Genomic DNA, 15,519 nt, shown 5'->3' on the forward strand with positions numbered 1-15,519 from the left:
ACTACATAGAAAGAACACAAACTTTCAGAAAGACAAAACAGCTATTTGTTGCGTTTTCTCCAACACACAAAGGCAATCCCATCTCTAAAGCGGGCATTGCCAGATGGATTGTAAAATGCATTCAAATATGCTACTTAAAAGCAAAGAGAACATTAACTGTTCCTCCTAGAGCTCACTCTACACGTAAACTAGGAGCATCTATGGCATTTTTGGGAAACATTCCACTAGATGACATATGCAAAGCAGCTACCTGGGTTACACCGCACACCTTCACAAAACACTATTGTGTAGATGTGCACACAACACAACAAGCTAGAGTGGGACAAGCAGTATTAAAGACTTTATTTCAGACAGTTGCAACAGACACAGGCGACCACCGCTAGGGAGAGAACTGCTGTATAGTCTATTCATAATGTACCATCTGCAGCCCATATGCCTCGAACGGAATATGCTACTTACCAGTATGCATCTGTTCTTGGCATAGAGGGCTGCAGAGTGGTACATGCCCTCCCAGCCTCCCCGGAAACCTGTGTCTGTTCCAACATTATCTTATTTAGATACACTTACATGGGCATTCTTATCTGTATTCTACTACACTACTCCATCTAACCCTACTATGGCAAAACAATCTAAGGATGGAGCCGATGCCCATGCGCACTACCAACCAAGGGAGGAGTCACCAAAATACAAAAGACTCTCCAAGAGAAAAACAAAGTGCAATCATCCGAGCCCAACACCAGATGGCGATCTATTCATAATGTACCACTCTGCAGCCCTCTATGCCAAGAACAGATGCATACTGGTAAGTAGCATATTCCTTGTCCACCCTAAGCGTGGAAGGGTTTTCTCAGATGTGAGACCCTTGCTCATTGCACCATCAGGATTCAAGCAAACCGGGCCGAAGACGGCTGTAATTCCAGAAACCGGTCCCCGGGAGCTTGTTTCCTTCCCAGTGTAAGAATTGGCTTTTGTAGTTTGGTTTGCCCTGTTCCCATCATGCACTGGGACAGGAACAGACTAATTTGCATACAGCCAGGTTCTGAAACTGGGATGGTGCAGTGAGCTAAAAAACGGTGTTGGATCTAGCCCTGATCTCTTGACTGGGTGAGAGCTTTCTGCTTAATTCAGAGACTCTGTCCCTCACCACCCCTTGTTGTAAATAAATTATAAATAGTAGCTGATAAGTGTATATATATGTGTGCATCTACATTTATATTGGTTTTCTCTCCTTGTATTAAACATTGCCTCAGTTGCTTTTTATTTTATTGCATCTTTAGTTAATTCTGTGGCAGTTGCCTTCCTCAGTTACCCAAACCATATTTTTTTTTACAGTTGCATCCAAGAATTGACGCGAGAAAAGACAACGAGAACCTAGGAATGCTTCTTGTTGAGTTCTTTGAACTGTATGGAAGAAATTTTAACTACTTAAAAACTGGTATTAGAATAAGGAATGGAGGTGCCTACATCGCCAAAGAAGAAATCATGAAAGCCATGACGAATGGGTATAGGCCATCAATGTTGTGTATTGAAGATCCTCTCTTGCCTGGTAGGAACTGCGCTGGACTTTCAATACCAGCAATGGTACAGCAGAATAGATTGTGGTGCTCATGTTAATGATTTTAATTGTGACTAGCTCATTCAGAACGAAGCATAAAAATCTATAAAATATTTTATAAAAACATTTAGCTTCTGTAAGAGTACACGTTTTCGACTATTGGTGTTTATACTGTTATATTCGTACAGAAGAGATCTCCACAGAAGCAGTACAACATTAGTAACAGTCATCAAATTAGTCAGCCCTGGATATTATGTAGATCCTTTAGCCTGCTGTAAACCACTGAGGGAGCGTACAACTAGAGTGTATACTAATTTTACAGAAAGTGATATATTTTTTGTTCCCATGCAGATTGTCAGTTTGATGCTTCTTGGCATTGTTCAGGATTATCATGCTGTTGAACATTAACAGTCCATTGCATGATACACAGTAGAGCCACTGTGTTTGCCCATTGTACTTCTCACTACCCGACGTATCATTCTGTAGATTGTCAACCATATATTGGAATTGCCCCGTTCCACCCAGCAGCCTTAGAGCAACCACCTTCCCTATTATCCCAGAAACATTTGTGTAAAATGTATTGTGTAGCAAGCTAAATATGTACATTCAATGAATGATGACGGCAATAAAATTAGATGTATCCAATCTGTTAGCCATATATCCTAGATTTCACCTAATAAGTTTATTCTGGGTGTGGTTTTATATATATATATATATATATATATATATATATATATATATATATATATATATATATATATATATATATATATATATATATATATATATATATATATATTTTCGAGGCATGTGGGCTGCTGAATTCATATCTGTGCATAGATGGCCGCCTAGTGTTGGGTCCGGATGATTGCACATTGTTGTCCTGGAATAGTCTTCGAAGTATCACGAGATAGGTGGCTCCTCCTTCTTACTACAGTGTGCATGGGCATCCTCTCCATCCTTAGATTGTTTTTTTCTGCCATTGGGTTCGGATGTACTTTCCAACTCACTAAGTTCAGAATTAAACTCTTCTCTAAAGGCCAAAAGACCTTCGGATCCGTCGGTATTGTTTAGCGCTCGGTACCGATACTTTCTAAACCTCTATTGCACTTCGGTCGTCGAATCTGGCCGTGAGGCCTTCTCGACGCCACGTGGACCAGCCGTCGATGGAACTAAGTCCATTCAAATACTGCCCGCAGTGCAACTCTAAGTTCCCGCACACTGAAAAGCATCCCGTGTGCAACAAATGCCATCTCCAGATCATAAAGAAGATAGTTGCCTGGCCTGTGCCCAGTTCCGGTCAAAAAAGACTCTCCGGAATCGACGGGCAGCGAGGCAAATGCAGCGGTCGGCACCAGAGCCCGATAATATCTTTGACGATGAGGAAGAACTAGCGAGCGCCGAAGAATTGGATCGAGACGAAGACCAGTACTCTGAGCACTACTCCGAAGATAACCTCGAGGAAGACTATCAAAACATCGTAGCTGTTGAAGACGACTCCGATGACGACGAGGGGCGAACCGTGAGTACACCTCCCCATATAGACACTGTAACAATATCAGAGACTCAGGTCGAGGCATCGCCAGCAGGCCTTAGCCAAGATCGACATTCTAGTTCTACAGCCCCTTTATACAGCCCAGCTAAGAACATATCCAAAGAGCTCTCTGAGACACGCCATACGGCACTTTTTACATTGAAACCGAAACTCGTCGACAACACAGTCTTCAGACAAAGTCGTTGAAACAAAAGTATTTAAACCAAAGGTCATAGAGCCTAAGGCCGTAGCTCCAACACAGCCTTCGAAGCCAAAGACCGTCGAGTCGACATCGAAGTTCAGAGCTGTCTAGTCGAGCTCAAAGCCGGAAGCCGTCGACTCCACATCGCGGCCAAAAAATGTTGATTCGACGCAAAAGCACATCGAATCGAACCCAAAACCAAAGCAAGTCGAACCGAGCAAATTAGCATAGAGTATTGACAAGGGAACAAAAACAGTTGACGAAAGTAAAAGGCCGACGCCCAAAACTAACGTCGAACCGAAAGTGAAACCTAGGGTGGAACAGAACAAAGCGGTCGAGCCGAAGCACCTCGAACCAAACAAAGGCATCGAGCCGAAACCTCAAACACCTAAAACACCTAAAGACACTGTCGAACCGACCAAACCGCTCGGTCCGAAAAAGGTGGTGAAGCCAGCCAAACACATACAACTACAAAAGGCGGTTGGACCCACTAAACAGATCGACCCGAGAACAACCAAACCAAAGGCTACTGCACCAAAGCCTAAAACTGTGGAGGTAGAGCTTGTTCACCCAGATACCGACACAGAAGACCAGTCAAAAGTGACCGTTTACACAAAAAAGAAAAGGCCTTTGCCAATAGAAGACTTTCCTAGAATACCACTCAAAAAGAAAAGACTGTGCTACCGCTCCAATACTTTTTGAACCTATCAACCCAGCTATGCCTACAACCCCATATACCCCAACATCACCTGACTACAACCCAGATGAAGATCAGGATACAGATGTAGGGTTTTGTTATCCACAAAACCCAACTGGAGACCCTAACCTACAGCCATGGGGTGCAGGTGGAGAACCAGACAATGAAGGGGCTCTGCCCATCACGGAACCTGCACTTTACCCAACTATGCCATCACCCACAGAAGATACTGTGGCCTTTAATTCATTACTTGATAGAGCAGCTACCTACCATAATGTAGATATGCACTCTGATGCTATTGAAGAAGACTTTCTCTTTGATACACTAACAACATCTGAGAGACATGTAAAACACTTCCAATGTTGAAGGGTGTCCCAAAACACGCACATGACATTTTTAAGGACACTGCTAGGGTACGGGTCATAAACCCTAGAATTGAAAAGAAATATAGGGCTGCACCTATAGATCCCACATACATCAGGGGTCAGCTACTCCTAGACTCCCTAGTGGTATCCAACGCACGTAAACAGGCTAATTCCCAAACTACCGGAAAGGCTGCTCTTCCGGACACAGAGTCAAAAATCTTTTGAGGCATCAGGAAAAAGAGTAGCTGCTCAAGCAGCAAACTCAGGGAGAATTGCCAATACACCGACCTTGCTTGCCAGATATGACAGGGCACACTACAACAGCTTAGAAGAAATTCTCCAACACTTACCTGACCCTTACAAACAGCAGGCAGATAAACTTATACAGGATGGAAAACTCATCACCAATGCCTCAATTAAATGTGCCCCAGACGCGGCAGATACAGCAGCCAGATCTATCGATACAAGCGTGCTGCTAAGGCGACACGCATGGCTCCGCATATCTGGCTTTAAGAATGAAGTTCAATCCACAATTCTTAGTCAGCCCATCAACCCAGACTTTTTATTTGGTCCAGCAGTTGACTAAATTCTGGACAAAATGAAGAAGGACGCGGAAACAGAAAAGTCCATGGGAGCTCCCCAATCCCAACAACACCGGGGCTCCTTTTGTCGCTCCAATTATAGGAGGAGCACGAAGTAATACATCATAGCAATCCTCCAGCTACAAAGGTAACACACAATCCACATACAGCAAAAACACTAACAGGGGTGAATACAGAGGCAATAACGCCAAAGGAAGGGTCTCAGAGGAAATGCAAATAGATCCTCCACTAACACCAATCAGTGACTTCTTTGCACTACCCCCAGTCTATATAACACCAGTCGGGGGAAGACTACAACAATTTCTGCCAATCTGGTTAAATATCACAACAGACAAATGGGTCAGGCAAATTATCCAACATGGCTATTGCCTTGAACTCCCCTCAACTCCACCCAACATACCACCTGTGCACCGTGCAATATCACAGGAACATATAACACTACTGCAGCAAGAGGTCATCAGTATGCTGCAAAAGGGGGCCATAGAACCAGTCCCACTACAACATCAGGGAACAGGAGTGTACTCCCTATACTTCCTAATTCCAAAGAAGGACGGGTCTCTCAGACCAATATTGGACCTTGGGCCCCTCAACCTGTACATTTTGTCGGAGCATTTTCATATGCTCACTCTCCAGCAAGTCTTACCATTGCTCCGCAAGGGAGACTTCCTAGCAACTCTGGACCTCAAAGATGCATACTTTCATATACCAATACACCCTGCTCACAGAATGTATCTCAGTTTCACCATACAAGGACAGCACTACCAGTTCAAAGTACTACCGTTTGGTGTCACAACAGCTCCACGCATCTTCACCAAATGTCTAGCTACAGTGGCACCACATCTCAGAAGGCAACACATCCATGTGTACCCATATCTGGACGATTGGCAAATACACGCGCCATCAGCCCAGCAGTGTGCCAACCACATGTCAAGGCTTCTCGCTAAACTACCCAAAGTCACATCTGCAACCCTCCCATGTACAACAATACCTGGGAGCAACTATAGATACACTGGCAGCAAAAGCATACCCCAATGCAGCACGTATCAACAGCATGCAAGCACTGATCCAAAAATTCATGCCCCAACACTCAGTATCAGCTCGAGTGTTTATGCAACTAAAAGGCATGATGGCCTTGTGCATATTCATAGTCCCTCATGCCAGACTACACATGCGTCCTCTCCAAGAGTGCCTAGCAAGGCAGTGGAACCAGGCTCAAGGGCAATTACAGGACCTAGTGTTGGTGACCAGTCGGGCATACAACTCTCTGCATTGGTGGAATCCACAAAACCTTTGCAAAGGACGACTATTCCAAGAGCCTATACCACAAATAGTGTTAACCGCGGACGCATCCCTACTAGGATGGGGAGACCATGTCCTACACTACACAGTACAGGTACTATGGAGTCTACAACAAAAGAAGATGCACATCAACCTTCTGGAGCTGATGGCCATCTTTCTAGCTCTAAAAGCATTCAAGACACACTTCTTCAACAAAACCGTGTTGATCCGGACGGTCAACATGACATCTATGTATTACATTAAAAAACAGGGAGGAACACACTCGCCACAGCTGTCGCACCTAGCTCAAGCAATGTGGAAGTGGGCCATTCAAAGGAACATGTTTCTTATGGCAGAGCACCTCCCAGGCAAGGACAATCAAGTAGCCGACCTGCTCAGCAGGCACAGTCAACAAATGCACGAATGGGAGATTCACCCCAAAGTGCTTCAGCCATTCTTCCGGAAGTGGGGACTCCCGAAGATAGATCTGTTTGCCACAAGCGAAAACGCAAAATGCCAATACTTTGCCGCCAGGTTCCCACATCCACAGTCGCAAGGCAATGCGATATGGATGAACTGGTCAGGCAAATCTGCGTACGCTTTTCCCCCAGCTCCATTAATACCGCTAGTGGCATGCAAACTACGACAACGTGTTGGTTATTGCTGGATTTTCTAGGGGGGCCCGAGCCTTAGATTGTTCAGGGGTTTTGGCTGAGACAAATTGACCCATAGAGTATCTTTTTACAAGGGCAAGATCTTGAGATACTCTCCGTTCCATTGATGATATTTCTTGGTCTATGAAGGAATTAGCCCTTAAAAGGAAATTATCTAGTGTACCTGTTTGTGGTGGCCCCCCCGCTGCCGTTTTACTTCTAGACCCTCTTGTGCACATGATTATCAGATGTAAATAGTTAACCAACAAAAGTCTGTTCAGAATGTTCCTGGTTACAAACAAAGACGTGTAATAATAAACGTGCACCGACATGTGGGTCCAGTCTCGATTCAGGAGTTAGAGGGGTGGCCCAGCCTGGCCTTACACAGTCTCTAACGGGCTACAACGGGCCCGCCCTTGGCCCGTGCCTAGCCCCGTGCTTGGTCCGGCGCGCATCCCGTGTGCGCGTTGCAGTTGCTCCTTTTGAGGGAGGAGACACAGGAGGGGGCGGGAAGAGGACCAGCTGCGGCCGATCAGCGCCGCTGAGCAGGCTGGTCCTCGCAGTCCCGCCTCTGTCCGTGTGTGGGGCAGGTAGGTCCAAACGAATCCTCGGGGTCCCGGGCTGATGGCAGAAAGAGTTCCAAAGCCGACTAGCGGCTCCCGCGGAGCAGGGGCCGCGAGAAGTGGCAAAGTGGGCTGACGGGCTATGAAATCAGGAAAGTCTGTGGCGGCAGCAAGAGACCAAAGGCACATACTTATTTATACAGGAACTCTTCCAGCCTCTCACTCTCGTATATACTCATATACATCAATACTCACATATATACATCAATACTCACATGTACTAGTTTAAAACATATGTACTTACTCATAAAGACACTATTGAGACAGTCATTCACTCACTAACACACCCATACTCATCCACCCATACAGTCCTGCACATATGCGGTCTTCAAAACACATACAGTGAGTCACTCGTCCATGCATCTATGCGCTAAGTAATATCCCCCACCGAACCATACAGACACTCATACTCAAAAAACCAACTAATAACCCATATACACACTCCTGTAGCTACTCACCAACCCATGCAGCCACTTATACACAAAGTGAGACACTGATCTAGATATTGAAATATTTAAACATTACTCGCTAATACATGTATTCACTAAGATACACTTAAGTCAGTTATACAATCAATTTTACCAAAAAAACATCAATTTATTCTTCCATCGACCTTTAGATATACATATATAAAAGTTTTTTTCAGAAAGACACATTCACTGGATGTCATCAGTGATGTCATCAGTGATGTCATCAGTGATGTCATCAGTGATGTCATCAGTGATGTCATCAGTGATGTCATCAGTGATGTCATCAGTGATGTCATCAGTGATGTCATCAGTGATGTCATCAGTGATGTCATCAGTGATGTCATTTGAGATGTCATCAGTGATGTAATATGTGACGTCCTCAGCAGTGGATTGCGGGCGCGCGAGTTAGTTAGCTGATCTAACTAGAACAGGGGAATTTAATTGGTTTTGTACGAGTGAAATGTCCAGCGAACTAAAACATGTGTGAAACCTTTGTTTTTTTTCAGTGAATTTTTCCCCTAGAATCACCAATGTTATCCTATGGGAGGATATTCACTAAGCAGGTAAGTAATATTATTGTTCCTTTTTAGGTCGAGCAGACCTAACCCTCAATGCGTGAGCATTGATGGTGTCTGCTTCAGACCTAATGTTATCCGTATTTAGGAATGTGGACAGCAATCAGACGCGCGCTTTGACATTGTCAGATTTCACCTCGGGAGTGCGCGTCTGAGCTGCGCTTGCGCGGAGTAACACACAGCCCTTGCTCACACACAGACACAGGCAGCCCCCACCCCTCTGCATGCACACACACACACACACACACAGGCGCGCGCATGCACACGGCACACATACAGGCACACGGCACACTATCCCCTGCCGCGCATTCTCTCTCAATCACAGTCACGCATGCGCACACACATTCCCTCGCACACATACGCACCCCCCCCCCCCCCCCCCCCCCCCGATATCGTGCTTGACTCTAAGTCTCCCCGTCTGCCCTTGACAGGTCGCCGATATGCATCTTACGCTTCATCATTGGGAGCCGGTCTGTCCGAAAGTAACGGGATCCGCTGCCGCAGGTCCGAATAGGGAGGATGGTTTGCTATACGTTGGCCGTTATGAGTAGCGAGCTGTGGAAGGAAATACTTCAAGTTGTGGGAGAGTCGATTCAGGCTTGATCCTCTTATCTGCTGCTGACCGGTGAGTGGGCGGCTCGGGCAGTCAGTTCTCCGATTGCCACTTTGACAGCCCAGAGGCACTAATCGTAGCTGTGACAGCCCGCAGGCGCTGAGAGCCCCCCTCCACCGCGACCAATGCTAGTCTGCTGCCTCCGGCGTCCCCGTCTCGCCTTCTCCGCACCCAACCAGCAGCCCCTGCCGTGGGACTCGCTCCTGAAACTCCGACTCGTATATCCCAGTAGCCTCTCCCTGGGAAGCCTTGCCTGCCTGGCCTGGGTCCCGGCAAGGAGCACATGCAGATGGCAGCGTACTTAGGGCACCGAACCAACTAATGCCCTGATGAAGATATGAAAGGACAAAGTTGAACCTTAGTAGGACATTGCACATCAGTGTTTTCTAACCCGGAAGCACTGACACTTTCATAAACAAATCATTATAACGCCAGGCTTCACAACTTTGTGATCCCGAAGGATGTGCTGTCTCCCATGCAGCTTGACCTTGCACAAGCAAGCCTTGACCTCGCCCTACAGACAAACGCGAACCAGTTGCCAGGGGATGGTAGGATCAGACCCCAAACACCGGGATTAACAGACCTCTGTTTACACACAGCCTCCGTGAAAGCCGACTGAAAGAGCTGGCTCTTGTCAGGTACCTTATTATTTGAACTACCTGCACCTGCTGGCAATGTTCATTCAGGCTTATTTTGGAAAAACAAACTAATTGCTATCTGTGGTTTTTTTTAGTGGATGACATTGGTTCTAATAACCTGATGGGACTGAAGGGAATAATAAGTTTCAGTTTCTCAAGGGCATTCCGTGCCCCTGCCCTCTAAAACACAGGTTCAGAAGTATACACACTCGTACTAGCACAGATACCTGTGATTTATAGAAAGACACGGACACGTGCACACACACACACACACACACGCACATGTGCACACGTTTATACACACACACACACTGATGTAGACACCAACACAGGTACACACCCCAGGCATGCGGACACGTACACTTGCAGCAATGCAGAAACATGCATATAGACGAACACTCACAAACAGAAACGCATGCTGAAATAGACAAACAAAAATACAGATGCACAGACAAAAAACAACTATACCAAACTAACAAAGACAAAAATACACATACCATTTAGTAGGCACACCAAAGAAGACTCATTAAATGCACCTGCACATGCACACAGGCGCGCCCAAGCATACCCACACACGTAGACACACACCCACTCACTACTCACTAAAAGACCACTTGTAATTTCTAGCGAAATATTATTAGAATGGTTGTTCATAAACAATTTTTCAGAAATTTGCATTTTAAAGTTAAATGCAAGGAAAAAGTCGATGTGGGAGCAAGGGGGAAATGCTGTTTGAAGTTCTACCTTATGTCTATGCTTGGAAGAAAATAGTGCCCCTACCTCTGAATCTCATTCCATCTCACAAAAGCACATCTTGGTAAAAGAATGGCATAGCAGTTCCTGCTCTCTAATGGATGCCTTGGTATCCATTTATGAACCATTTTGCGTTGCTCTTGCTCCATACAGCACGGAGCAAGAGGGACACAAACCTTACATGTGAGTTATGAAGCCACCCAAGGCCACTTTGCGTGGCCTTGAGAGGCTCCATAAATCTGGAGTAAGGCAACACAGTATAAATAACTGCATTGCCTTACTCTGCCCTGGGAAGGCGTTACATGGGTGTTGCGTGGGGGTTCCAACGTAACTCCCATGGCTTTTGATGTAAGTCATGTAAATACAACACATATTGCATTACAAATGCTATAGGTGTCACATTTGCGAAAGTTATAACTATTGGCATTGTTTTGACAAAGCTATTAAATTAGCTATTTTCAAAAACAAAACATAAATAAAAAAATTGTCATTTACAATACCAATAGCTCAAACTTTCCTAATGCGAGACCTATTGCATTGCAAATGCTTGTTCTTGCTGTGTTGGATCCTGGATCCAGCACTGTTGTATCTCCTGTAAACAATTGAAAGAATGTGTTTGTCATGCAGGTGATTTTAAAGGAATATTTGTAGTTTTTAGAAATCGACACTAAAATTGGATTCCTGTGGAAGGAAATTCAAGTTACTAGTAAGTACGGTTAAAATTACTTTTCAGGGTCAGTGCTGGGCTAAAAGATGCAGCACTGGGTTCTCTCCTGATAACAGGTAAGTGATCGGAATTCGTTCAGCTGATTTTAGAAGAATATTTTAAAGTTTCCAAACTCTACACTTAGTAGAATGTCCAAGTCAAAACAGTCAATGTTACCCTGTGGAAAAAGTGAGTTATCAGCTTTTGGGTAAGTACTCGGCTGGCAGAGTTAAGGTGCTGGGCATAGACTCCCAGGGTCAGGTAGGTACAGTTGGTACACCCTCAGCGGCGCAGGGGCAGCCAGGTGCAGAGGTATATAGACCCAATGTCCGCCTATGGGTGGCAGGGGGCCTTTGGTTGGTGGCTGTTGGCAAGCAGGCCACGCGGCTGTGGGAGCTGGCTCCTGGTCACTTGCTCAGGGCAAATGGGGAAGTAGATTAAGACAAAGGTTGCACTGCCTGGGGCACTCAGGCGGTTGAGTGCAGGGTGCTTTTGAGCCCTTGGGCGCTCAAGGTTATTCAATGGAAGACTAGGATGTTGAACAAAGGCTGCAGGCTCTGGGACGGAGATTCTTCAGTAGCCACCACCAGTTTGAGAGGTAAGTTAGGATTTTGGAGGATAGGTAGGCACCCAGGAGTCGGGCACAGGGGGCCGGGGTCGCCAGGTGCAGGGGTGTCTTTTGACATCGGGAAATCTTACCCTCAGCTGGTCGCGGTTGGAGGGGCCACTGGTTGTGAGGCTGCAGGCGTCGTCTGGGCCGTCGGAGGGTCCTTGGGCACTGGATTCAAGGTCACATTCGCCGGGGGGACGTCCTCAGGATCTTTGTCCACTCAGGAACAGGCCGGGCTCGGCAGGTGCAGAGTGTGCTGTATTCGCGGTTCCTGGCTGGCACCCGGGGTGTTGCTTTTTGACCCGAACCACTGCTCATGGATTACCAGTCTTTTAGTTGAGCAAGGCAAGCAGGTCCTCTGGGGTCTTCGAGGTTGCTGTCCACAGTAGACGCCAGGATTTAGCAGTAGCAGGTTCAAGGATCAACAGGCCGGTAGGGCTGTGGCCAAGTTAATTGGTGTCGTCCTCTTGTTAGCAGCTGCACGGCAGGTCCTCCTTCTTGTTCTTCTTGATTTCAAATCTGGATCTGAGGAAGGAAGGTTCAGGATGCCCCTAAATACTAAATTTAGGGGTGTTACAGGTAGGGCAAGGACAGTGGCCAATGGGTGGGAGGGGGCAGGGGCCTATCTCCGATTGGGCAGGGCTCCCCATCCTCAAGATGGCGAGAGCCTGGATTTGTGCTTTACCTCGCCGCCCCCACCTGAGGGGTTGGGTTTGCAGAGGCTGGCACACCCCCCCTTCCCTTCCTTTGTTTTTCCACCTGTCTTCCCACCAGAGTGGGGGTCAGAACCGGTGGGGGCCAGTTGCTGAGTACAGCAAGTGGCCTGGAGAAGGTCACAAAGGCAGCATGCCTTTGAAGCTTCCCCTGTCCATCCTGGGGATTGAGACCTAGCACCTCGTCCCAGGATGTGTTTTGTTGCAGGCCCAGGAGAGCGGATGACTCTCTACCCAGGGGTCCAGCAACAGGTCTGCTGTGTGGCAGCCTCTCAGTCAGGACACTGGTAGTTGGTTAGGTTTCAGTGGGCATCTTTAAGACGCCCTTCGTAGTGCATTTTACATTAAATCCCACAATGGCATCCGTGTGGGTTTAATGTGCTGAGAAGTTTGATATCAAGCTTGTCAGTCTTCAGTATAGCCATTATGGTGCTTTGGAGTTCGTAATGACAACCTCCCAGCACCATATACACTTAATGGCATCACTGTACTTACAGTGCCCAGGAATATCCCTGGGGTACTGTAGGGGCACAGGGCTCATGCACTTGTGCCCACACCACTGGCATAGTGCACCCAGCTAGAGGGGTGACTGAGGTATGCCAAGGCAGTATGTTTGTGGGCATGGCACACAGGGATGTGTGCCATGTTGACTTTCTGTTTAGTTCTGCACCAAGACACTCAGCCTGCAAAGCTTAGTGTGTGTGTGTCAGGGTACAGGGCCCCTAAGGGTGGCACAATAAGTGCTGCAGCCCTTAAGGGTCTTCTCTGGTCAGTGCCCTGGGTACCTAGGGTACCATTTACCAGGGGCCTACCTGTGGCAAGAAATGCCAATTAGGTTTAGGTTTCAACACGTTTTTAGGGAAGGAACACAGGCCCTGGGTACCTGATTGGCAGGAACCCAGTGCACACTCAGTCAAAGTGCATCAGTTATCAGGCAAAAAGTGGGGGGTTACTGCAACAGAAACAGACTTCCTTACGATGTCTGTATATGAAATACTGAATATCTAATACTGGGGAGAGTAACCCTTCTATCAAATGATCTTTGGTATTAAGTGTAATGGAATTTAGCTCACAATGACCGCTCCCAATTATAATTAAGGCTCCATGTTTTGCTGTTTTATACAGATAATATAGATTCTAGAAAATATATCCTTCTCAGATACAGACCAAAAACATATCTTATTGATTTATGATCCTTGGGTGCATTTAGCATTGAAACTTGTCAGACATTCAAGAAGTAGTGTATATTTATTGGTTAAATGTGGAAGTATACATGTTTCAGCTTTGTTTTCACAGTCGCTCTAAAGGATGTTTCTTTTTCGCATTCAATACCAAATGTGAGCTATAAGAACACCAGTTTTAAGATGAAGCAGGTGGTTAATTATTTTCACAATATTACACAAAGTATAATAATGGGGTAAAAAGGTACATTCAAACTGTCCTTGATGTGGACAATCTGAAGATTACGTTCCGATGCTTTGCAAGCTGTACCAAAATAGCTGTACCAAAATATCAATATGGGACCTAGACTTCTAAATAAGGTAAATAATAATAATTAAATAAGATCTGGTCTTAACTGTACAAAGAAGCATGCTTGATTTCAATAATATATCTAACAATGTACGCAGATATGTATGCGGAAATCACAGACTATATTAATTGACACACACGTGTGGAGCTATAGTGGAACTTGAGATTTTCATTATGAACATGATCTTGCCATTACAAGAAATAGTGCTGTGCTAACATGAAGATTTAGAAGAATGAGCATTACTTAATTTAATGTGATAAATGTACTGCCACTCGCTTACTGGTGAATCATTATAGTAGTGGATAATATACGCATGTTTGTTTGAATCATATGTATAATGACTATTAAGATTAATAACATTTTTTGTAATCCTTACCCGAGCTCCCTAATAAAAAATATAAAAATATTTTAAGTGCTAAGTTGGCTAGTGTGTAGATCAGACTTGGATCAGATCTTCTAAAATGTGTTTCAACTATTAAAAGCAAAAAAGCATTAAAAGCTACTGCAGAGCTCCTGTTTCTCTAGACCAAATTATAATCCATATCAACCTCCTATGTTGCAATGCAAATCTGACTGCATAGGCGGTCTTTCACTTATTACAAATTTTGTGTTGCGCAGGCAATAAAACACTACATGCATTTTCCCTTTGTCACATCAGCCCATAGCTGTGCAGTAGGCAGCTTCCTCCTTGTTAATGATTGTCCCATCTACTGCAGTCTCAATCTGTCATATCTGATGAAGACTTCTAGCTACAGACTCCTCACCTTTGAATTCCGGCTGGATCTGGAAACTTTTGCTGAGTGATACCCTTTGCACGCGGCGTCTGGTGGCTCCATTCGGCTCCATGTGACTTTGTCCATGTCGGTTATGACGTCGCGGTGCCTATATAGGCGCCACCCAGGCGCACGGACGTCAGTTATTCTTTTTCCGCGCCAGATAAGAGCTGATCCGGGAATAGCTACATCTTTGCTGCTTTTTGGGCGGCTTTTTCTCTACTTTTGTCGAAATCTTTTCACTTAGTGTGCGAGGGACATCTTCGAGAGACTGTATTCAAGCGATGTGGTGCTTATCACCACATGTTTTCGGTAACCAATCCCTTTTCGATCTGCCTTTGGTGTCTCGAGCGTGACCATGATAAAAAATTGTGCTCCGACTGCCAGGCAATGGCTCCGAAGACCTTAATGGAGCGTGCGCTGAAGGTCCTCCCAGCCCAACAGTTGCCACCCAGCGAGACTCCGCAGTGGTCCAGATCGAAGTTGTCCAGCGACTGGTCTCTGAGCCCAAAGACCTCTTCATCCCCCTCTGGGTCCTCTGGACACTCTGGGAATAGGCACAAAATTCCAAGCAGACTTTAGCTTCACCTCGTCTGGCGTCCACGGAGCCGGAGCCTAATTTGACTTT

The 15,519-nt window shown here is 45.8% G+C and overlaps 1 protein-coding gene across 1 annotated transcript in view; it reads left to right on the forward strand.

Moving 5' to 3' along the window:
- TENT4A (terminal nucleotidyltransferase 4A) overlaps positions 1–15,519 on the forward strand; it is a 694,370-nt gene that overhangs the window by 448,221 nt on the left and 230,630 nt on the right. The window contains exon 7 of the mRNA XM_086965283.1: positions 1,333–1,546. Coding sequence (XP_086821409.1) covers positions 1,333–1,546 — 214 coding nt within the window. The remainder of the gene's footprint in view (positions 1–1,332; positions 1,547–15,519) is intronic.

Source organism: Lissotriton vulgaris, chromosome 4_1 (genome assembly GCF_964263255.1).
Source record: "Lissotriton vulgaris chromosome 4_1, aLisVul1.2, whole genome shotgun sequence".
NCBI classification, from domain to species: Eukaryota; Metazoa; Chordata; class Amphibia; order Caudata; family Salamandridae; genus Lissotriton; species Lissotriton vulgaris.